Source organism: Electrona antarctica, assembly GCF_951216825.1.
Source record: "Electrona antarctica genome assembly, chromosome: 13".
Classification (NCBI taxonomy): Eukaryota; Metazoa; Chordata; class Actinopteri; order Myctophiformes; family Myctophidae; genus Electrona; species Electrona antarctica.
In genome coordinates this window covers 28,434,331-28,459,405 of record NC_136794.1, presented here as the reverse complement: position 1 = coordinate 28,459,405, position 25,075 = coordinate 28,434,331, and the positions used below count along the sequence as shown (strand labels likewise).

Genomic DNA, 25,075 nt, shown 5'->3' with positions numbered 1-25,075 from the left:
AACAGCAATTTTAGGCATATGTGCAACATGACAACTGTTTTAAAGTATTGTACAGTGACAACTACAGTCTCTGTAATGTTTATGTTGTACTATTACTAAAAACGATATAAAATAAAAGGGATTTAAGATCAGAACACGCATTTATTATTATGCAAATTAACCGTAAAGCTGATAAGCATACCCGGATATTTCTTAACTATACTCGCACCAGAGCAGCTCAGCAACAGTAGCACACTCACATGGCTAGAGAGACAGAGTGGAGAGGGGAGGGGCTGCAGCCTGCATGCATTGCGTTCCAGTCAGGCTGCGCCGTGTGTGTGTGCTACTGGCCCCGGCTGTTGCGCAAGTGTTTTCTTCACCAACGGCAGAGGTACAAACGGAGTATCGTTATAACAAACGGAGTATCGATAGATCGATACCACGGGGAATTCATATTGAACCGTTTTTATTTTATAATTATCGATATTTATCGATATATCGATATTTTTGACAACACTACAATTTAGCGACACTGGACTCAATCTGCCTGGGACAATATGCATTTCAAAGGCAGATTGAAGGCTGGCCACGCAAGGCTAGATGTGAAGGCCGCTATCCGAAACGCTGATTTGCCTACCGACTGTTGTTGTGCATGTGTTAACACTTTTTGTTTTGCCAGGAAAATATATTTTTAGACCTATTATTTGATTCAGCTTCACCCAACTCATAGCTGCCCAAGTGGTCAGACTTGAGCATAGGGTCAGAGCAGCTAAAGGTTTTGCTCAGGACACCTTGACGCAGATAACTGCCAGAAGGCAGAAGGGTAATATAACACAGTGGTTTGCAACCCTTTTCATATCAAGCTAAATGAAATTGACCTGCAATGGCCTTATTTCACTTATTTTTATTTTTATTTTTATTTTTATTTTAACTGGTGGCAGTTTGGCCTACTATTGCTGAATGAATGAACACAGGGGAATTGCCACCTCAGCATTTTTCACCTCCAAGTCAACTGTCACCCCAGGTCAGTACTCAACGGTGACTAAAGCTGGGTGGGGTCCCCCTTCCATGATCTGTGTGATGCACCCGAGACGGGTCAATTTGTCCAACTTAATTCACTGCCCCAGATCTGTGTAATCATAGCTCAGAGACCTGGCTTGATGCACATCTTCCTCTGGTTTCTCCTCCTCCTCATCTCCTACGCGTGGATGTGACAGTAATTCCGGCAGATTCTGTGTAATCCTGATAATGGCGACTTGTGTCTCTGGAACTAATCCCCCGGATTTATCCGCACCGAGGGGCAATTAGTAAATTAATTCCTCCCTAAAATAATTTTCTTCATCCAAAGCTTCCGTGCAGTGGAGCAGTTACACTTTTCTTGTTAAAATAGACAATTGAATGGACTCCACAGCGTATGCCGTTCCAGTGCTATTTCAGTGCATGTTAGACACTACTATAGCTTTTTGTGCTGCCTAAAAAAGGAAGCTGTCAGAGACCTTGCATGTCCAAAACCATTACTTACAAGGACATGTTTCAATATATCCATGTAATTATTATTTGGTCACAAGCTCTTTATGGTAGTGTTAATACTTTAATTGTTTAAATATTTATGAAACCTACTACATACTTAACCACTTTCAGTCTGTCGTCACTATTTTGGGCATGTCAATCATTATAGGCAAAACCTTGGATTTTCTTTTCTTTTTAAATGCGCTAAGCTGACCATAAAGGGTCATTCACACCACACCAAGCACTAACTGTAATATAAAGATATTGTCTTACCTCTTAAGGTACTGAGGGCGGACAAGCAGTTGTCATTTATGGTAGTCACAATCTCTGCATGGTTGTAATTGTATTGTTATCAAATCTTAAAATAAATAAATGGTACATTCACAAGTAGTTGCAACACATTGTGCGAGCTTGTGGATCGGATATTTCCATTGCTTTTGCACAACATGTATTTCAATTTCGACAAAGGGCATTGCATTTATGAGCATACAGAGATGAAATATGGAGAGATGGAAGGTTTCTGCCCGACAGCGACAAAGTGGTTATTTTAGACCAGAGAGACTTGCTGGGCCGCTGTATAAAAATGAATGTAGGAGAGAGATTTAAATGAGCTCCAAACAAGCGGTTTAGCCATGGGCACAACTGCTATTCTTTTACCTGTGGTGTTGTAACATTGCTATGCCTTTAGGTGGTTTTATAGTGGGGCTTTCGTTAGCCTCTAAGATAACAAAAACTAAACAAAAGATTGTTTACTGGTGTGATTCCTGTACCGTAATCTTAGACCGGGTATTTTCTGTCACTGCATTAATCTCATTAACTGTACAGTATCTCCTGTAGTGCACTACTGGGAATCTCCTAGGACCAGCTCAACTTATTAATAGCAGCAAGTTCAAAGGCACCATGTGGTGATGTGAAACTTCATTGAAGCTGACAAAAGGGGAACAAGGAGTCCGGAGAGAGAGAAAAGGAACTCTGCTGCCATGCTGAAACCTGAGTCACAGAAGTTGGAAAGGCCCATGCTACTGAAAAGCCCCACCCCATCTTCTTCACCCCCATGGGGGTCAAATCAGACTGCGGCAACATGGCATAGATGAATAGAATGTGAGCATCTCCTGAAGCACTGGCGTTCTGGGTTGGCACGTGAACAAGCATTGTTAGTATGTTGCAGCAGCTGCCCCCCCTCCCCATCTTGGCGCCAGCTCCTCACTCGACCTGCGTGACCAGTTTCCACATCTCTGGCCCCGAGGCTCACAGCGTTCCATGTTTGGCTGCCACTTTTGACTCATTCATAATTGATTGTCAGCACAAATGTCACTGTACGTCCCCTGTACAACCCTGGCCCCTTGTTAGACATGGGAGGAATGAAAACCTGGTGTTTCTTCTTCTAATCTGGCTGTCTGCCTATTTGCCTGCTGCTAACCTAAGGCAGGTGGTTCTATTTTCTCCCTCCTGTGTGTGTGCTCTCAAAATATCTCCTTGTACTATTCCAAACAATGACTTGAAGTAGCCTCGGATGAAGAATGCTGCCTTGTGTCCGTCCCTAAGGTTTATTTAAAAAAGTGCTTAGTTTTGGACGTCAGGCACAGTTAATGGCTGTTTTCTCTGAAATGCAAGTTCAAGGCTCCAAACTAAATGTTTCGCTTTAGCTCCAGTTAGAAGTCTATTCTTCCACCTATTTAAAACAAAAAGAGATGGTGATTGTTCTGTTTTGTAGTGTTGTCTGGTCCGGTCTATATACCCTACAGCAGCGGCCTTGACTGTTTTTTCAGGCCAAGGAGAGAGAGGAAGCAGGGACCTCTACTATACTATAGACCAGGGGTTCCCAAAATCACAAAGGCTGTGCAGGTAGATCACAACATGCCCCTAAATAATATTTAAATATAAAAAAAACTATTTGGCATATGCCACTTGAATTAAGGTTACTTGATTGATTGACATCAATAAGGGCCTGTATTTAGTTTTCAAGTGTTGCTGTGCACAAACATCGGTAGCATTACAAATGAAGTACAAAAAACCCCTATCTATTCCATTTCTCCCCCTCTAATTCGCATTTCGAGTGCATTTGTCTTATTTATGTAATGCCAGCGCCGCTATTCCAAAGCCATTTTGAATTCAGCTCTCAAGTCAAAAAGTGTGTGCACGCCTGCTATAGACTATAGATGGCTTCATAGACTATCTTGTGTAAATTTTCACTCTGTACTTTGTCTGCTCTTTTTTCCCCTCTACACCAAACTTTACCAAAAATAATCTACAAGCTTCTACCTTGCAGGTGTATTTTTGGCTAATGTTCCCCCCCAGAATAGGGATGCTAGTTCAAGTGGTTAATGTAATTAAAATAAAAAAAAGGACCGTGTGTGTGTGTGTGTGTGTGTGTGTGTGTGTGTGTGTGTGTGTGTGTGTGTGTGTGTGTGTGTGTGTGTGTGTGTGTGTGTGTGTGTGTGTGTGTGTGTGTGTGTGTGTGTGTGTGTGTGTGTGTGTGTGTGTGTGTGTGTGTGTGTGTGTGTGTGTGTGTGTGTGTGTGTGTGTGTGTGTGTGTGTGTGTGTGTGTGTGTGTGTGTGTGTGTGTGTGTGTGTGTGTGTGTGTGTGTGTGACACAGTTGGTACATCACTCACGGCGTCTTTGCAGAAGCGTTATTGTCAAACCACACCCGCCACATCCTTTGACTGAATGAGTCTGTTTTTGTCGGTCAGAGGAACCACTTGAGGTTTTGTTGGGGCTAACCACAAAAACCAGCTTATATTGTTGTTTCTTCAAAACCCATACGGTGCCTGCAGGCGAGGGTTTCGTACTTTATATTCAAGATCCCTCTCCTTGGTGTTTATATAAGCCTAGGATTAGCCCGTTTACAAAAAAAAGAGAAATGATTTTGTTTGTTCTGTTGTTTTTTTCTGTGTTTGAGAGTTGAGGACTTTGCCCCAGTGTGAAGTTTCCTATGTGCTCATTGTGCTGTAGTCACGTGATGTGTGGTTTAGATGACTGGGCTGAAGATGAGGGACTCAGTCTTTGGATCTATGAGTCATGACACCTGCTCATTGAGCCTCCCCAGCTTTAGATGAAGTCGGCCTCTAGCCTTTATACCCAGTGGAACCATACAATCCCATTTAACAATGCCGTTTGCCGTGGAGAAGTGGCCAAACTACATGCACAACAGGAGAAGGAAAAGCATCACACACTTTGACTTATTACTGCTGTCTTCTTACTGCTGTCTTCTTGCATGTCACAGTATCGCTACAATTCAGCACAACTTCACCCAGTAACTCGAGTGCAGCAGTGAGCCCAACATGTCGTCATTGCATTGACATCTCATCCATTTTAGGACACATTTGGCTCAAAGGGCTGTGCTGCAGTATAGTGTAGCTAACTGCACAGTAAAGGACCCTACAGAACCCCAACCCCCCCCCTCCCCGCCTTCCCATGCTGTGATTATGCTGAGTAGGAGAGATTCAGCGGGCTGAATGGGACCGCTATCCCATTACCCTCTTATCAGACACAGGAGCCAATAAATCACAGTGCCGACCGATGCAGTGGGTTCTCTGTCACCACGAGTTCCTCTGCAGCCCTGCGACGTATGTGAAAGAATATATCATCTTCTTTACATCTTCAGAACCTATATTATGATTAATATAGGGGGGGGAATCACCACAGTATTGTATCCACAGCATTCTATCCACAATACAGGTTCAATATCATTATGATTATTAGGGGCATCCGGGTGGGCCTCCGGCATGGCTGGCTGCTCCAACCATCACAGTTGGCTGGGTTTGAGGGTGGGAAGCTAGCAGGGGAGGTTGTTCTCGGTCACTGCACTCTTACAGGTTGCTCAGAGCGCCTGTTTCCGTAGGGAGTGGAACTGGGAGGGCTGGCCATGATCTTCTGTGTTATGACCTCAGTCAAAAGATGGATGGAGCCCGCACACCATATATGGTACAAATAAAATACATACTTAGTTAGTTAGTCTGGCAAGTGGCAACTTTTCGATCCTGTGGATCTTCATCAGGTCATGTTTGACCTCCCAGTCAAACATCCCACTGGCAGGTGAAGAAGCCTGACGGCTCCATGTACATGAGAGTACACGTGGTTATTTACACTAGGGATGTAAATAGGTGGGCCTACGGGCATATTAAACAACCACTTTTATTGGTACCATATGCCATTTCGCACACATGGTATTGTTGCACATTTTAATAATGTAAAATTAAATTACATCAATTAGCTCACCAGTGAGTGAGAATTTGAATAAGATAGTGGTAAATGATACATTTATATAGCGCTTTTATCCAAAGCTCTTTACATAGATTGTGTATTACATTCACCCAGACGCACGCACGCACGCACGTGTCTCTCTCTCTCTCTCACACACACACACACACACACACACACACACACACACACACACACACACACCAATGGTGGAGGAAACCATGCAAGGCACCAACCTGCACATCGGGAACAATTAGGGGTTCAGAGTCTTGCTCAAGGACACTTCGAAACTAACTCTAGGGGAGCCCGGGAAGGAGCCCGGGATCGAACTGGGAACCTTGCGGTTCCCATCCGGCCACCGACCACTCTACCCCTGAGCCACTGCAGCCCTAGTGCTGCCCATGAATAAGTAGTACTGTGACAATGGCCCCCAGAAATTGGCATACCCCTACCGGGCTTAGGACCAAACACAACATAGTTTTTCCTCATCTCTAAGGCCTCCCATACATGAAATGGATTCTTGTATACAAATATTTTACTGTAATAGTGGTGAAATTGATATTTAAAGTCATACACCTCAAACTAAAAATACAGCCTGTCCGTCTGGGGGTTGATGCATATAAACTCATGTAGATTCACAATGGAAGCTCTGAGAGGTTTAAAATGTGGCATATTGGAAGCCAGGACATCCCTCTATATTCTAGAAAAATAATAATGTCAATATGTGAATGTAAATATGAGATATAGTCATTTGAACACATACCTACATTAGGCGAAAATGTAAATCTGTATAGTGTCTTCTTTACTTTGCAGTGACTCTGACATGGATTGTCATAGCAACACATATGAGGGCTTGTAGGAATGGTGTGGTTCTACTGTATCCAGCAATACCAATTGTGTAATTGTAGCTTGCATACTCGTGGAGTTATGGCACTAAACGTACATTGTGTCCCAAATGGGGGGAATAAAACAGTCCTAATGAAATCGACAGTATTAGTTAGTGTGGTTGCTCTAGGCAACACCAACACACTATTGTTCTCTGTCCGATATTTTTTGCCAGCAAGGTGCTTTTTGAGGGAGGTTTAATGGTTTTTTTTGTTCAATGTTTTTTTTGAAAACGCCATTGCCAATAAAGGGAACATTTGCGTCATAGTGTCTCTTTATTGTTAATGGCATTTAATGTGTTTACACCGTCTGTTTCACATCACCATTACATCACCTAATCAACATGAGTTAGACTTTAATATATTAGCCCCCCTCACTTCACACAGGTGTGATTTGTGTTAACTTTTGCACAACAGAAAAGTGAAGCTTTTATGCTTCACACACTGTTGTCACTGTTGTCATGCTTCACATGACATCACAATATAGAATACAAACGGTAAGACGGAATTCAGTTCCCAGGTCCCTATATGCTTTGTGACTCACGTCAGTGCAACCACACTTGCAATTTCCCAGACTTGCACCTTTCTAGTTTTATTTTGACTTCACCAATGGTGGAATAATTATAACAAATTGACTTGAATAGAAGTTCCAAAATGTATGAAATCCCAAACTTGAGAAATTGTGAAAAGAATATTGCAGCTGTAACAATACTGCAGAGAAATGCAGGCCTACAATAGAACTACTATTATATAGCACAGACCTGGATGAGGGTGCTCAATGATCAATGTTATCCTCATAACAGCAAGTCATTAGTTACTGCGAGAGTCTAGCAAACACCAACTCAGGATTCCTGGATCTCTGCCCTCCACAATTTTCATTTTTTATTGTTTACTTTATTTAGAAAAGCAATGTACAGTAACTTTTCACATCCCTTATACAAAACAAACACAATCAATTCTCATATTTTCCCCATGTCCTGTGTCCCATGTCCTGTGTCCCTCTTAAGTTCTACCAGTATCCCCATTGTGTCCCTCTTAAGTTCTACTAGTATCCCCATGTCCTGTGTCCCATGTCCTGTGTCCCTCTTAAGTTCTACCAGTATCCCCATGTCCTGTGTCCCTCTTAAGTTCTACCAGTATCCCCATGTCCTGTGTCCCATGTCCTGTGTCCCTCTTAAGTTATACCAGTATCTCCATGTCCTGTGTCCCTCTTAAGTTCTACTAGTATCCCCATGTCCTGTGTCCCATGTCCTGTGTCCCTCTTAAGTTATACCAGTATCTCCATGTCCTGTGTCCCTCTTAAGTTCTACCAGTATCCCCATGTCCTGTGTCCCTCTTAAGTTCTACCAGTATCCCCATGTCCTGTGTCCCTCTTAAGTTCTACCAGTATCCCCATGTCCTGTGTCCCTCTTAAGTTCTACCAGTATCCCCATGTCCTGTGTCCCATGTCCTGTGTCCCTCTTAAGTTCTACCAGTATCCCCATGTCCTGTGTCCCTCTTAAGTTCTACCAGTATCCCCATGTCCTGTGTCCCTCTTAAGTTATACCAGTATCCCCATGTCCTGTGTCCCTCTTAAGTTATACCAGTATTAATAAGACTTATGGAACAATGCAATTAAAGTCATTCATTTCTGTAGGAGTTGATATCATTTTACATAATATTTTTTTACAGTATTTGTCTCCATCTGCTCTATCTGCATCGTGTTGCCTATATGGGTTTCTTCATAAACTGACACAGCAAATATTTTGGAATGTGAAAAGAGCAGATGAACCTTGTCAAGTCTAGTAGCTATTTAGCTAGCTGGAGTGACCTAACTTTAAGCTCCATTTAGTGTAACAGATCCTGTCCAGTAGCATAATAGAAAAGCCCAGACTCTGTTTCACCAGAATGGTTCATTAGTATCACTTGTAACAGCATGGTTACTGTGCACAGTACCTAACTATAGTAGTGTACGGTCGGACACAACATAGTTGATTGATGAATTCTGAACCTGAAGTATTTGTCTTTCTTTTCTTCTGTTTTTACCAGAATGGAGTGTGATGTACAAACATTGGATCCAAATATTTGTATCATCTGTGGTAAACATTTAGAAAAAGTAAAGAAACAAGATCCATAATGTCACAAACCCCAAAGCAGAAGACCTTCAACACATACTAAATGGTGCTCAACAGAGAGATGATGATGATGATGATGATGATGATGATGAAAACCCTGGCTCCAAATACAGAAAATATACTTTCCTTCAAATTAAAGATATCTTATCATGTATCATGTTGCTGAGCAAACTACACCAGTCAGAACAGCAAATGTTGAGAGTGAGAGTATGCCTGCACCATGCAGTCTCATCAAGAAGACTGAATAAGGTTGATAATAGTAACAGAGACAATGAGGAAGGTTGATTAAGTTGTATCGTCGGCTGTTCTTTTATTATATAAACATCATAAAAGCTACCTTAAACCTCTAAAGGAAATAAAGCAGCTGCCAGACAAAACAAAGAATCAGAACAGCAGACCAAATGTTCACCTATTTTAATTTAATTAAATGAAAGTGATGACACTAAACTAAGCGTTATGATGACATACTGAAGACACTGGTCCATGATTTTCTTCATCAATATATCTGAAGCTCTATACAGCTGTTTTTTGAGTGGTGTAAACCACTCCTACAACTGGCTTTGTTAGTCTGTCTGTCTGTCTGTGCTCAAAAAATGAGCACGGTTGCTATGGTCACCCAGTTCACACGGGTGTGATTTCATTACGTCAGACATTACGTCAGACCACAGCTGATCAGTCTATATAAGACCTTACACCACTCAGTTCACACGGGTGTGATTTTTCTTGGACGTGCAGCTTCTATCAGTGCATATCCCATGGGCACACTTTCAGAGCATACCACATCAGACCTTTCAGCTCAATCTACAATTCAAATTGTAATGTATGAGATTTTCCTTCAGTTTCCAGGATTTTCCTGTATTTAGACCATCATCACATCTTCCTCAGAGCTCAGTATGTCATTATAACTCCCAGTCAGAGGTTATATATTGTATGATATTTATCTTCATACGATCAGGTTACGAGAGCTTAGTGTTGGTATATGGAGCCAGGGTTTTATGAACATCAGCATCATTTCTCTGTTGAGCAACATTCAGTGTTGAAGGTCTTCTACTGCGGAGGTTTTGACATTATTGACCGTGTCACTTTCCTTTTTCTATTTGTATTTGGATGTTTTTTTAACCATGTTGTAATAGCGACCACACATCACATTTACTATGAAAACATAAATGTCCTGTCACTGTCAGTCAGTTAGTTATAGTCACCTTGTGACATCATCAGGGATGGAGATCCCTCATCAATATTAAGACCATATATAAGAATGCCCATATATGGAGATCCCTGATGTCATCAATATTGGCCAGCAACTCTACATCTGACCTCAAACCTCAAACCCTTAGATCTCCATAAATGGAGCTGACCTGTTCTGACATTCCATATTGTATGTTGATCTGACCCCATTAATCCCTGTATACTCAAGACACGCTCCATATATGGCCAGTACATAATTAATTCCATATGTTGATCTGACTCCCCATGCCAAAGCGCCAGCGCTCGCCCAGCAGTCTGCTGTCACCCAGGCTGATGCATGCATGTGACCTCGCCCTTTTCTCGCCCTAAGGTCTACAGTGTCAGGGTTCTACTATTGTCAATGGCTACTGGACATGCTCTGTTAGTATGTTACACTAAATGGAACTTAAAGCTAGGTCAGATAGCTACTTGATTTGCCATTATTCCAAATATATATCCTTTTCATATTCCAAAATATTTGCAATGATTTACATTTTATGAAGAAAGCCATAGGCAATACAATGCAGATGCGGTGAAGCTAAATACAACTTTACCTTAAGCAAACATGTTAAATGATTATATCAACTCTACATGAATGAATGACTTGCTGGTATGAGGATAACATTGAGCATTGAGCTTGGTTTCCCCTCATCCAGGTGTGCTAAATAATAGTTAGGTAGTTCTATTGTAGGGCTGCATTTCTCTCTGTAGCCTACTATTGTTGAAGCTGCATATATACTTATATATACACAATTTCTCATTTGTGACATTTCATATATTTTAGGGACTTCTACTCACGTGAATTTGTTATAATTTCACCACCCTTGCATAAGTGAAGTCAAAATAAAACGAATCTGTTTGATACTGTAGATTTCATTAGGACTGCTTTATTTCCTCCCATTTGGGAAACCATATACGTTTAGTGCCATAACTCCACAAGTATTCAAGCTACAGTTACACAATTGGTATTGCTCGATTCAGCAGAACCACACCTTCCATACAAGCCCTCATATGTGTTGCTATGACAATCCATGTCAGAGTCACTACAAAGTAAAGAAGACACTCTACATAGATTTACATTTCCGCCTATTGTAGGTATGTGTTCAAATGTCTATATCTCATATTTACATTCACATATTGACATTATTCGTTTTCTAGAATGTAGAGGGATGTCCTGGCTTCAGGTATGCCAAGTTGTAAACCTCTCAGAGCTTCCATTGTGAATCTACATGAGTTTATATGCCTTAATCCCCAGACAGACAGGCTGTATTTTTACTTTGGGGTGTATAACTTTAAATATCAATTTCACCACTTTTGCAGTAAAATATTTTTATACAAGAATCCATTTCATGTATGGGAGGCCTTAGAGATGAGGAAAAACTATGTTGTGTTTGGTCCTAAGCCCGGTAGGGGTATCTCGAAAACTAAAGCACTTTTTGACTGTTCGTCACAGGACTAAAGATAGTTAGTGCTTCCTGTGTCTATCTGAATTAGATTGTTAGTGCTTTCATGTCTATCTGAACAAGATAGTACTGCCCATGTCTATCTGAATAAGAAAGTACCTGAATGCAATTTCCATCAGTGCTGGGCTGCTGACATTTCCTGTTTTTTAATGAGCTGAACATTCAGCTCACGGTTGTAGCTTTTGCAGCAGCTACATGCGTCGGATGTATCTTTGTATCTTCATGTCGCTGGCTTCCATTGAAAATGAATGTATCTTTGCATCTTCCCGTGTGAACGCAGCTGTAGTTAACAATAAGGATATTTTCAGGGTGGACCAACAATTGTCATTTAGTCACAATATCAGTATGGTTACTTGTAACTAATTTGTAATATTATCATTATCGTTATGTGACTAGTCTGTCTATGATTCTGCTGCTCACAGCACAAGTCACAACGGAGTCATTTGACTTGCTATGTAACGACAGTAGAGGTAGAAAGAAGGCTCTTAATGTTTACTTGACAACAGCCTTTTTGTACGAGCAGGAGTATGTTTGCTTTATTTACTTAACAACCAGCTGCAGTAGATGAGATTACACGATTTACTCTCAACCAACTTGCTGTTTATTTCCTGTTTCTGACATCATGGCTGCCTAGGGCTGTGATTGGCTATATTTTCTGTCTACTTGTATAACCCAATGGCAGGAGTGTTGAGTAGGACACCTACTTGTTCACAACGTTAGTTAAGTTAATATGGCTTTATTAATTGATCGGGAAAATCTTCACACCACCGCAACCCTAAATCTCAACGACTCCTAATAGTTCAAAAAAGCAATATTTTTTTAAGGAAAATAACTGTTTTGATTTGTATTTCCATGGGCCATAGTACATTTAATTAAAAGGAGAGTGTAGTAGTGCAGGGGTTCTCAACCCGTGGGTCGCGACCCCTCGGGGGGTCGCCAAATTATTTTAGGGGGTCCCCAAATTATTTTCAAAAAAAAAATTATAACAATGCTTAAAACACCAAAAGGGGTTCCCGCCCAAAATGGTTTAAGGTTATTGTAGCAGTCAATTTATAATGGGGGTTCGGGAGGGGGCGGGGCAGGGGTCCCGAGACGTTGCCAAAACATTTTCGGGGGTCCCCGGCCAAAAACGTTGAGAACCCCTGTAGTAGTGTACTACCACATAAGTATTTATTTGGTAGATAACGTACCATGCTGTGGAATGTCATACGATTACATCCCTTCTCTCCGCCTCCTCCCCCTCTAAGACCCAACAAGTAGGGCTTGGCAGTGAAGTTGACTTTTATAGGCCATATGGGGGGAATTGGCAATGACTTAAATGGGGAGAGAATGAAAGAAAAACATTATCAAATAGAGTTGTATTGATACCAATATCGGAAAAGCTGCCAATACTGCCTAGGATGCTAGTATTAGCAAGTATGCCATATGTGCCAATCCGATACCATGTCATTTATGACACAATGTTTTCATTTACAGTAATAGTTTTGAATGGTTCAGTTTCACCGTTTCATGACTATTTTATACTTACTTTACTTTTCACATTATTATTTTACTAACGTATAGCTTCACTTTCCAATTCCTAGATCAGTGGTTTGCAAACCTTTTTTAAATGAGAGGAGCTGAGAGTCCCTCGTCTTCACTTTGAAAACCACTGTCCTAGATGTGTTTAAATTACACACTGGAATCAGATCGATACCCAAGTTGTGGGTATCAGAATCGGGTTTGGGAAGAACTAAAATGGTATCGGTACGTCTCTATCATCAACAGTTAATTTACAAACACTGAGTGCTGGGGGGAAACAGATGGTCTTAGAAGATTACCAAAAAAAAGTTGTCATCCTTCATGTCTTCCAGGCAGCAGTAGGCCACGCCACGTGAATTGACTTTCTCTCTCTTGAGGCGTTCATCAGCGCTGGTTAATTACAGAGCCACAGTTGGCGGGCCCTGCACTGGAGCCTGGTGGTGACAGATGTCCCCCTTAGCAGCATGGGTAACGGTTCCCTGCGACGGTGTGGCTAACGCTTCGCGCTACAGACTGCAGGCGAGCGTGCGAGAGGGCCGGCAGGAGGGCCCCGCATCATGGCAATGGTCACATTGTACACTGCTGCCATGACGGCACGACTAATGGGGTTGGTCGTAAAAATAGTAAACTACAAAACCGTCGTACACACGCTTCTGTTCTGCATGGTATACTTGCCTGTTGAACTTCTCACGCATTGCAATCACATCGGTTCCGCCCGATCGTCAGCTAGCGCGCAGTGTCTTAAGTGAAGCGAGTGGTGATCTCTCTGAAGTTAATTGATGTCATACTGCCTTGGGAGCCTTTACAAGTATGGCAGTGCAAGTGTAGATCAATCGTGACACTTTCTTGGAAGACGGCTTTCTGAAATTCTGTGGCAGGTCAACAAGGATGGATCGTGGTGCCTAATACCTAATAAGCATGCAAGGGTTCAGTTAACCCACGGTTCGTACGTTGGTTTTTTGGTCATGGTTTCAGACGGTACAGTTTCATGTTTTTCTTTAATGTAAAATATTTCACAAATTCCTTATTTTGCTCATGAACTAAAAAAATAAAAAGGTTTTTCCATTTAGACATATTTCCAGTATGACAAAATTATTATTTGCATTTAGTTATTATTTCAAGGGAGAAAACAAAACCTTGTCACTGACATCAGCATGCAGGAGGGAAAGAACAATATCAGTTTAGAGAAATAAAATTAGTTTTGTGCTTTTTTTAAGTGGATAAAGGACAGAACATGTGCTTTTACAAGTGTTGTCCCACTCTGCTGTCATGTAGTAGGAGTACTTTGTTTGAGCTATTGTGTTGGAGAAACACAACTTTTGAACGAGGCAATGAGCTCACGCTATTGCGAGTGCAGCGGCAAGACGTCATGTCAAAGCAATAGGCTAAATTATATACACATGGTGTTCGCTGGAAATAGATGATCTACAAGCTCACAACGTGTCGTGATGCTTGTAGATCAGCTATTTCTGTAGAGCAACACTGTTGGATTCACTTGCAGGGAGGGGTTTTCTCGGGAAGGACACAGTGCCATTTTAGCAGTGAGAAATGTGTAAAGTAGTAAAGTGGAATGTAATTGCAAAACCTAAGATCTGCAATTCACAGGTGTATTGAACCATGGATGTGAAGTTGTGAACTTCAGTATTTAACAGAGAACCGTTGCATCCCTAATATCTAGTGGGTCTTCATTTGCCAATGTGTTGACATTAACGGTCGCCTGACCCATGGCAAGCACGGTAAATAAATGTTTGGGCAAGTGGAATTTGCTTTCAGGCAACTGCATTCGGTCTTCATTAAATATTATAAGCTATTCATGAATGACAATGCTGGCTTTTTACAACTAACAGCACAACAGAGTGTAGTGGTGATTTCAGTTATTTGGATTCTGTAGAATTTGCACGTCTTCTATGGAAGCATGGTGTGCATCCTAAATAGCTGATCTACAAGTTCACAACATGTCACACTGCGACGTGTTGTGGGCTTGTAGATCAGCTATTTTCACTTATTTTTAGGTGGTCAAACAAGTGGTAGAATACACTTGCAGAAGCATCTTCCACAAGCATGAATGGTCTCAGTCAGAACATTCGAGGTTAAAGCCTCAATCTGTGATTTCTTCCTTCTGGTTGGCTACTAAACACAGTAATTACATTTTCAGTTGTGTGATAAAACTTGTGCTTCATTCCATGCGCTTATCTCCACCTTAGGTGCCATCCTGGGTCGCTCGGAGACGCAGGAGTGTGTCCACTACAACTACAACCCGTCGGGGGTGTCGGACAGCCGTGCCAACCGCAGCGGCATCGAGACGTGCAACTCCCAAGGACAAGAGAAGGACAAGAGGCGGCACTGCTTCGCTACGTGGAGGAACATGTCGGGCGCCGTGGAGGTGGTCAAACAGGGCTGTTGGCTGGACGATGTCAACTGTTACGACAGGTAGCGTCTTTTATTTACTTGTTGAACATATGCTTCATTGGACAGTACATTTAAGACAAAAGACATTTGCAAGTTGAAGATCACTGGTCCCACCATTGTAGCTACTGGCCCAGGAACATTATCTTTTCATCGACAGTCAAGAATTGACCCACATAATGAGGGGCTCACAGAACGCTATGTTGTAATTAACCAGACAATTTCATGTAATCACTACAAAACACCAGTACCACAGGAAAATAATGTGAACATGGGTGTTAGAGACGAAATGTATAGAGGGCTAAAGTCAAATCAAAAAAGTAACTATGGAACTATGGACCCGATACACTTTTTTCGTTTCCGATCCCGATACCACAATTTCTGTGTTAGCCGATACCGAATATCAGTGTTGTGGTAACCCCCTTCAACCCCTTACCCCTGTGTGTGATCGGTGGTTAGACTGGCATATTCGCAGATACCGATATGACCCGATATGACAAATATGGACCGATACTTTTCCGATACAAGTACAATATGTGTATCTGAGATGTAGTGGAGTAAACGTATTATAGATTGGAAGTACTTCAGTAAAGTACCTCAAAATTGTACTAATGTACAGTACTTGAGTAAACATACTTAATTACGTTCCACCCTTGGCCAGCCCCACAGCAGGTATCGTTATCACACGTGTTGTTTGCACGCACGCCCACACACATACAGTACACACACACACACACACACACACACACACACGTGCATGTCATGTTTGTGTTCTGCGCTCAAGTAACACCTCACAGACAAACACGTATAAGCCACAAAATCTTCTGCATATATACAAAACTATAAATAAAGAAATACGTTTAATACAAATTCGGTTTAACAAACTAATTATTAATAAAGTAATAAATGCAGTGTAAACAACATACTGGATATGACATTTCACGTTCACAAATTGTTATTTGTGTGTGCAATGTTAAATGCGTTTTCAGTTAGTTTGGAGAAAGCTGTGTGCACAACGTTTCGGCACGAGCCAAAGTACTTTTGGCTGCTGACCTAACTTCATCCACATTATTGTATACTAAGGAAACAAACTAGGGGATTGCATAACGGAAAGGAAAATACATTATAGGGCAAAAAAAGAAAATAAATGCCATCAGAGTCCCGTTCAACAGGTTTGTTGAGCTGGCACATTTTCATGACGGATCCACTCATTTACAAGGGAAGATAACTATTATTAGCCCACTGACTAATGTCAGTAGCACATAGGCCTAAAGTATAAAGTGACACCCCAGAGTCAAGTGCTCATTGTAATGTGTAAGCAGCGCAGCTTGAATATGCTGCCTGTCTGTACACTCCACATTGGCCTGCCACATGCTTCAGCTCTCCAGGCTATGCAGATTGCATTTGCTGATTGAATAAGATTAGAGAGGATACACAGCATGCGTAAAAAGCCCATTCCGGGCATTCCATGGCGTCAGCACGGCATATAGTTCAACACATTGCGCACACATAGTTCAATATATCTTCGATTGAAATAACCTTTTTTCCCCTCCATTCCAATTGTATGCAGCTGTTGTTGCCCGTTTGCCTTTTGCAATAGGTTTGTCTTACTAAAGATTCTAATGATAGAATTAACCAGAGGCTTTAGCCCTCACAATGTTTTCCTTTTGTCTTCTCTCACTGTCCTGCATCCCAGCAAATTAGGGATTCAGAATATAAACTTAGGCTGCGGTCCAGTCCATTTGGTTGACACCCTTCATTGCTCCAAACCGGTTCGTAGTATTAATGTTCACTGTTGCACTGGCAAATGTTGCCTGCCATGCAGACAGCTAGGCTAGGGGGTTATTTGCCTTTTTAACGACATACGTAAGTATTATTTCAATATTTACTTGGAGTAACAGCATACCATAAAAGGAATGCTTAGAAAATAGAAATTACCACAACACGGCTTATCATCCAGAACACGCTAGCGCAGTGATTCTCAAAGTTGGGGGTTCCAGGGGCCCCCAGCAAAAATATGTCATATAATTTGAACCCATTTATCCATATTTTATACGTTGGCTATTAAAAAATAGCTGATATACAAGCTCACTGCTACACCTTGCGCGGCACAGAGCTTGTACATCTGCTTTAAATCTGGCGGTCCCTGGCACAACACATATTCAGATGGGGGGGGGGGGGGTCCTCGGCAAAATACATATCAATTTGGGGTCCTTGATCAGAATATGTTTAAGAACCTTAAACGGCTTCAAGGCTTCTGGTGCACCTAAGCAGGATTCTGATTGGTGTGCAGTGTCGTGAACAGGTGATGTCAGCCTCAAATAAGGAGGACATTGAATTCAGAAATTCAGTCCGTTGGAATGATTGACTAGCTTTGTGTCCATATATTAAAGCGGCGCTATGTCACTTTTATTTTTAATTAATAAAAATCACACGTGTGAAGTTGTGAACTGAAAGGTGCAACTATACATTTATTTATAGTTACTGTACTGTGCTCTGTATACTGTATAGTAGTGTACTGTGCTCTCTACTGTACTTATTATTTTTGGAAAACAATCTTTGAGAAATTACAGTTACCTTGTGGGGGTCCCCGGAACAACATAGTGCACACTGCACACCCAGCTGCTCTGTGCCACTTTACTCTGTACTGTACTGGCCACTTAGGTGTGGTAGCTGTCCGTGCTTGGACACGGAGACAGACACACATACATACACACACACACACATACATACATGCATACATAGGGACATGCATAGCTGTGTATTGGAGCGGAGGCACCGCTCAAAATGTAATTTGTCCAATCTGTATGGTGGAGTATGTATATAATATACCGGTAACGTATACAATTGGAGCGTTTTAATTTTGTCTCCCTGCTCTTCTATCGAGACATTTACAGTAGATTGTGTCAAAGGTCATGTCTCACCTAGACACAGGATTTTACACACATTTTGACCTGAACCCAAGCCTGAGCAAGCAGTCAGGCTCTAGTTATCTGGTAGCTCAATGATAGATGGCCTATCTACTATAATAGCAGATCCACAAGCTCACAACGTGTCGCATTGTGATGCATTGTGAGCTTGTAGATCTTTTTATTTATTTATTTATTTTTTAGCATTTTTTTAGTCTTCACCAATTATTAAACATGCCCACAATAGGGACAGCAGGTTGACAGTGGTTAATGTATGTACGCCGATCCACAGTACGGGGCAGGAGAACGGCCCTAATTTTAGCTGCTTCCTTCCACAGCAGCTGCTTATCGGCTGGACCCCCCTCCCCCCAAAGATGTGGAAAATGTTGCATCACTGGGTTCATTTTCGAACACGAACATATTCATCCATAAACAGCACAGTGGTCATTGTTTAGTCTATCTATGATACAAGTGATCTCTATGTATTGTGGAGGTTACGCTTATTATCCTGCCATGACCCATGATGAGGACTATTGGGGTATTGGCAAGGAAAGTTACTTTATATTTTCTTTAAAAAAATATTTGTATATAGCACATTTCTGTCGGGCATAGGTGTTTGAGATTTATTTAGGGTTCCTTACCTTAACCCATTTTGGGTGGGAACCCCTTTTGGTGTTTGAAGCATCATGTTAATCTACAAGCTCATAGCGCGGCACCGAGTGCCACGCTACGAGCTTGTATAGATCTGCTATTTTTGAAAAATCTTAAAAATGTGCCTCAAATCTTTGAATATATATTCTTTCAGAGAGAGTTTTTAACTCAAATCTTTGCTTCCGGGGGGGGTCCCTTGAACAACATATTTTCAGATGGAGGTCGGCGGCCAATAATACAATATAATTGTCAGGATTTAGAAGGCATTTGTAGAATCGTCCTCAGGTCTAAATGGGTTAACGCAACGGTTACCTCTAACAATTCCTATGTATTCATATATCCTATTGTTCTGAATATAAGACTGTTTTTTTCCAATGGAAATATCCTGAACATTTTTATATTATAATCGGGGACTAGACCATTTGACATTCAATGTTCTTAATAATAATAATCTTTATTTATATAGCACCTTTCATACATAAAATGCAACCCAAAGTGCTTCACATAAAACAGAGTTATAATCAGAGTTGTCTTATATTCGGCCCAATACGGGTATATATTATATATACTACACTGGTCCTTAAAGTGAGGGAACCAAAGAGACCCTCACAGGTCCATTTGGTTTAATTTTTACACTCAACAATAGCAGACGTGAAGTTCACATACCAGCTCTGACAGTTTGAATGTGATAGAACCCATTCTGGTTTGTTGTTTGATCCGGTTCCTCCCGATTCATCTTGTTCCGGATTCCAACCCTAATAGCCGGATTATCATAGATCTCTGCCTATTGAACGTCAAAGCATGGGCTGGAACAGTGAAGAAAACCAACGCTAATAAACCTGTGCCCACTGCTTTGAATAAACAATACGGATACCATCCCAATATGAAAGAGCACGCTAAAGTTCGGCAATGCTGTTTTACCACCCAGTTCTATCCGAAGCCCCCGCATTGAATTGAGATGATATAAACGAATCGTCACCAGAGGATCTCTGATCGTCTCTGGCTATGCAACACTAAGCACATCTCAACAAGGCAATTTGAAAGTGCTTTACACGAAACATTAAGCATTAAGACACAGAGCATTAAAGAAACGCATTATAAAAAGGACATTTGAATACAATTAAGAATAACAAGCAGTTAAAATAAAACCGAAAGATGAGACAATGAAATTACAGTGCATAATAATGGTGTAGTGGTGATTGTTTATTTGACAAGTGCAATGTGTTACCTATTTTAAAAACTGTTGTAACATAAGTATGACACAGCATTAGGCGATGGGAAGTTGGAAATGACAAACGTTGCCGATGGTGGAGGTTCATACCAAGTATTATTTGTTGATGGGGAGTGTGAACAGGATAGCTTTACAAATCATCTAGATGTATTCTCATTAGAGGTGAATGGGGGTTGGGTTTCTCATATATATATATATATAAAAATAAAACCCTTAATTCTTGGGGTAGGGGCTCCTGAAAGATGGCATTCCTGTTCTGGAGTTAGCGTGTGTCACTGCCTATCCGTGTGTGTCTCCAAATAGCTTATTTCACCTAATTGCACACATAAAAAAGGCATGAGAGCAGAAGAATGGATAAGCCTATTTATTGGGGACACTTTACTTGGATTGATATCAGCTTTCCGAGTCATGTGAAAGGTGTTGAGTGCAGGGAAGCGTGGAGCTTGGTAGAAAAGGCATTGTGTGGATGGATGCTTGCCAGCAGCAGACAGAGTGGAACAGCGGCCTCAACTTGTTCAAACACCCTCAGAACTGATATAAAACAAGTCACGTTTTGCACTCGAGTGATTTTTGTTAAGGGTTTTAAATAAACAGTTTGCGTCCTGCAAACTCGGCCCCCAGGTCAGTGTGGAACTTCTCCATTCTTCCATTTCCTATTAGCCGCTGTCCAGTGTCCACAACCTTAACCGAAGCTTTCAGAGCCAGACTAGACTAGATCACCTGACTCTTTTAAGTGTTACACTTGACTCCTCTCCTGTTGTGTAAACATGTTTTGCTTTTTGAGCCTCATCCATTCACCCCCTTCCTCCCATTCTCCCAAATAAGATGTTATCTCGGCCCCCACCGCTCCGTCTCTGTGCAACTCGCCTGCCAGCAAACATTTCACTCTCCTAGCGTGACAGCGAGGAAAAGACAGACAACCAGAGGAGAGCGAGAGCACGAGGACCTGAAAAGGCTTGAGTTACCTGGCGGCTCTTGTCTTAGCATGCTGCTGAACCCGTTTACCTCCCACTTGTAGTAACCAGATAAATCTTTTTTTTCCCCAGGCATGGCCTGCTTCCATGTTATTACCCAACAAATACAGCAGGTAGTTTGAGTTTATACCGACATGTAAACAGCCAGCGAAATATAGACCACCACCCTCCACCCCCCACTAGGCCTATTATATAATTGCAATTATTTTAGATAATTGCAATTATTTTGCATAATCCTACTCATTGATATGTTGAAAAAAGTTCATATATTTTCAAACGCTTTCAAAAATGCTGGAAATGGCATATCTACAAGCTCAAAAAGTTTTGACCTTTTGAAGATTGTTTATCTCCAAAAGCTTGTTATTTGAACTATTCATGTCTTAGTATATTTTAGTTTTATTAAGTTATTAAATATGTAAGTTATTTATCATATTTGCTCCACCTTAGTTTAAGAAGCCTAAAAGCCAAACGGAAATGTATATCTAAATGATCTATTCATAATGTTCCAATGTTCAACAACAGAGACACAAACGTTGATCGCATAATCGTGACAGCCCCCCCACACACACACACACACACACACACACACACACACACACAACACAACATAAGACCAATTTGGTCATGAAGTGTGACTCCCTTTTTTGTTTTAAGCAGATGTGTAAATGAGCTCATTGTTTTTCTCTGCCTGTCCAGAGAGTGAATCTTTGATGTGCGTCAACCGCCGTGGAAGCAAACCATGCTAATTAACTACAGCGCGCCACACGCACAATCCTCCCCCTTTCTTCCCACTTTTTTTGTCTGCCCGCCAAAGGTCCCGTGAATGAAAATGCGGCCTTGGAGTTTGGATTTTTTTTTTGGTTTACACCACGACTGGTCCAAAACAAAGGATCTGTCTCAGTAGTAGGGTTGGGATCCTTTACGATCGTAACGATTTCTGTTCCTCAACGATTCCCTCTTAACGGTCCGATTCCTTAACGGTTCCCTTATATATATCCCAATATATATATTCCTCACTGATTTTTAAAGTGAGGTAAAGGGACCCTCTGGGTTACATGAGGGGGTTCCAAATGAACCCTTAAGTCAACCAAATGGACCATTACGGGTTCCATTTGTACACTCTCAGTCATGGTGGTCCTTTAATTTACCGTAAAGCGTTTGAGAACTCCCGGGTACTATAATTGTGTATAGCAGACGTGAAGTCCACATAACAGCTCGGTTCTTGAAACTGTTTCAGATGTGAAGGAACCGATTCTGGTTCCTTGATGTTTGATCAGATTCCTCTGGTTCTAGAACCCAACCCTACTTGGTACTGGTAGTATAGCAGCAGGAGTGAGGTGTGGGACCAAAAAGCGCATCAAGTGCACCTTGTGCCTGCATGGCTGTCGCACACCAGGAAAAGCATCACAATTGTTCCCAAACCTTTTGGATCAAGGCCCAAGAGGATCTAGTGAAAAGAATAAAGGCGCTGTGTTTGTGGAAAAATTATTAGATTTCTTTGATTTTATTCATCAAATACATATAATATATTTGTTTTAAATGTAGAAGACGTAAAAAAGGGGATATTTACTCACAGGCCACGGCCCATAAAAATTGGGCCGTGACCCAAAAAATGTCCCGACTCACTGTTTTGGAAACGGTGATCTATAAGATAGATGGCACCATCCAATAGGTTATTGGTCATAGGTTTGGTATTTGAAGTGCACCCGGGGCGCAGTCCAGAGAAAGAGAGACGAAAGAGAAAAGCATAGGACCAGACAAAGAAGACTAGACTAGGACAACAAGAACAAGAACTCAGTCACACTGTCAAAGTCAGTCACAACAGGAGAGAGAGTATTAGATTTGCAAGCTCACAGCGCACCGGCGCACCGCCCTGGGCCTTTGGATCAGCTCTCGTTCCCACTGTATTTATATTTTCTTTACACAACTTGCACACGGTGTGAGTTTTATTGAGTTCCCATGACTTTTTTTGTATGCTGGTACAGAATTCATTCTTTTTTAAAAACTGCTTAATGTTTCTAAGAGTTTGATGGGGAGGAGCTGGCCTGAGTGTTTGTTTATTGCTGTTCTGTATTTTGCCACGAACCCCCATCTGACGACATTTTGTTCCCAGAAGCAAAGATTTGAGTTTAAAACGTTCACTGTGAAAGAATATAATATTCAATAGATCATTAGAAAGCACTTTGTTTATTATTTACACAGTGACTGAGTGATTAACAGTGAGTGATTAATCAGGATTAATCAAATCGTGGCCTAATTAATTGTGACCCTCTGAATCGATATGTAATCGCATCGCCAGGGCAGGTACCTAGCGATTTCCGCCCCTATTAAATGACCTAAGCAGATCAGTGCTGGTGAGTGTAGTGGCATCAGTGAAAGAGAGATATGAAAATGGGGAAATGTCATCTAGCACAGCAAATATATTCTAGTAGTATATCGGTTATATAACCTTAGAGCACAGTAATGTTAACCTGGTTTACTAGTCTCACGTGGTCAGGCCCATCATTTTACATAGTCAATTTCAGCGACAGGGTTTGAATTGTAAGTTTTTTGCCCGAGAAAACACTCGGGTAAGCTTCTTATTGTCTAGGCTGTGATGGAAATCCTCTCGGGGGCAGTCCTTCACCCCTTTACAATAGTTGTTCCTCATACGTTAGATATCTTATCTAATCATCTGGCTAATACCAGACTACTAGTTCACTAAGGTTTCTGTAGTTGTTATTGACCCATATATAAAAACGCTAATCATTCCTCTACTGTGTGCTGAGGTCAGTGTGTAACGTAATTCCAGACTCCTTTTAGTCTCTGTGGTCCTTTTTAGTAAACAATTGAGCCCTGCTCAGGCAACAAAAATCATATTTCTGCTCATGGGTGTCAGTTTAAACTATCTGCCAGATAAAATGGCGAATGGTTATTTGTGATTGAGTGAAACCTTTATTTTTTCAAATGTTTGTGGCTTTCACCTTTAACGGTTTGACTCCATAAAACGCTTTACCCGCTATTTAATCAAATATTCTACGCTGCCGAGATTGTTTTATTACCTTTAGAGCATACGCTGAAGTATTTGCAGCTTTCAACAACGAAAATCCGGCGAAAAATGGCAGGAGATGGGGAGAGAGATGGGGGATGACATGCAGTAAAGTCCATCTGGATCGGGAGTCGAACCCACAGCACACTGCTAGTAGAGTCTAGTCACTAGACTACAAGCCAGGGTGCCTGGACCGCTGAGCCACTGCCCAGGCCTTGAAACCTTTATTTTAACAGGAGAGACACACTTGAGAACTGGGTCTAAGTTACAGAAGGACCTTGTAAATACATACAAATGAAATGACACGACAAAATGCATACAATAAATATATTAAGCCCAAACCGCACCAATGCAACTAGTCGCAAATCCTTGCAATAAAACCGTTTTTTAAGGTCAACCACACCAATGCAACTCCTTACAACTGCCATTGGGTAATGGTTGCAAGTTGTTGCATTTTGCTAGGAGTTGCATGGCAAATCATTGGTGGGTTTGGGCTTTTGATGTAGACGGCTATTTAACACATTTACATATTACTTTTCCACGAATGTCCAATATGAGTTACTTTATGAGTCTATAGAGGTTGCCAGCATGGAAAGCTTGAGTGCCTCCCGAAACTCATTCCAGATCAGAGGACCCCCTAACACCCATGAAAGCTAAGCTGCTTGCCCATCATCGATGATGCAATGACAAATCTAATGTGCTATATCTGTGAGCCCAGCCTTCAATCCTGAGCAGCTGTGTGAAGGCATTCACTGTGAACCCAGCCTGACTGAGGGCATTGGGTCCACTGCAGTCCTATAAGGGCATAATAAATTTTGAATTTTAAGGGCTTCGGCTGCTTTGAACGTACCCTCCACTTTAGCCACAGACCCAGCGATGCCTTAAATCAGGAGTTCTCAACCAATTGCCTTAAACAAATTCAAAGGAAGCTCATGATACAACATCATATACCCTCCTTCGGTTTTATGCTGTCACGCT

The 25,075-nt window shown here is 41.5% G+C and overlaps 1 protein-coding gene across 2 annotated transcripts in view; it reads left to right on the top strand.

Moving 5' to 3' along the window:
• acvr2aa (activin A receptor type 2Aa) overlaps positions 1-25,075 on the top strand; it is a 68,295-nt gene that overhangs the window by 12,731 nt on the left and 30,489 nt on the right. For both annotated transcript variants that reach the window (XM_079517466.1, XM_079517465.1), the window contains exon 2: positions 15,103-15,328. In XM_079517466.1, the coding sequence (XP_079373592.1) occupies positions 15,103-15,328 (226 nt within the window). The remainder of the gene's footprint in view (positions 1-15,102; positions 15,329-25,075) is intronic.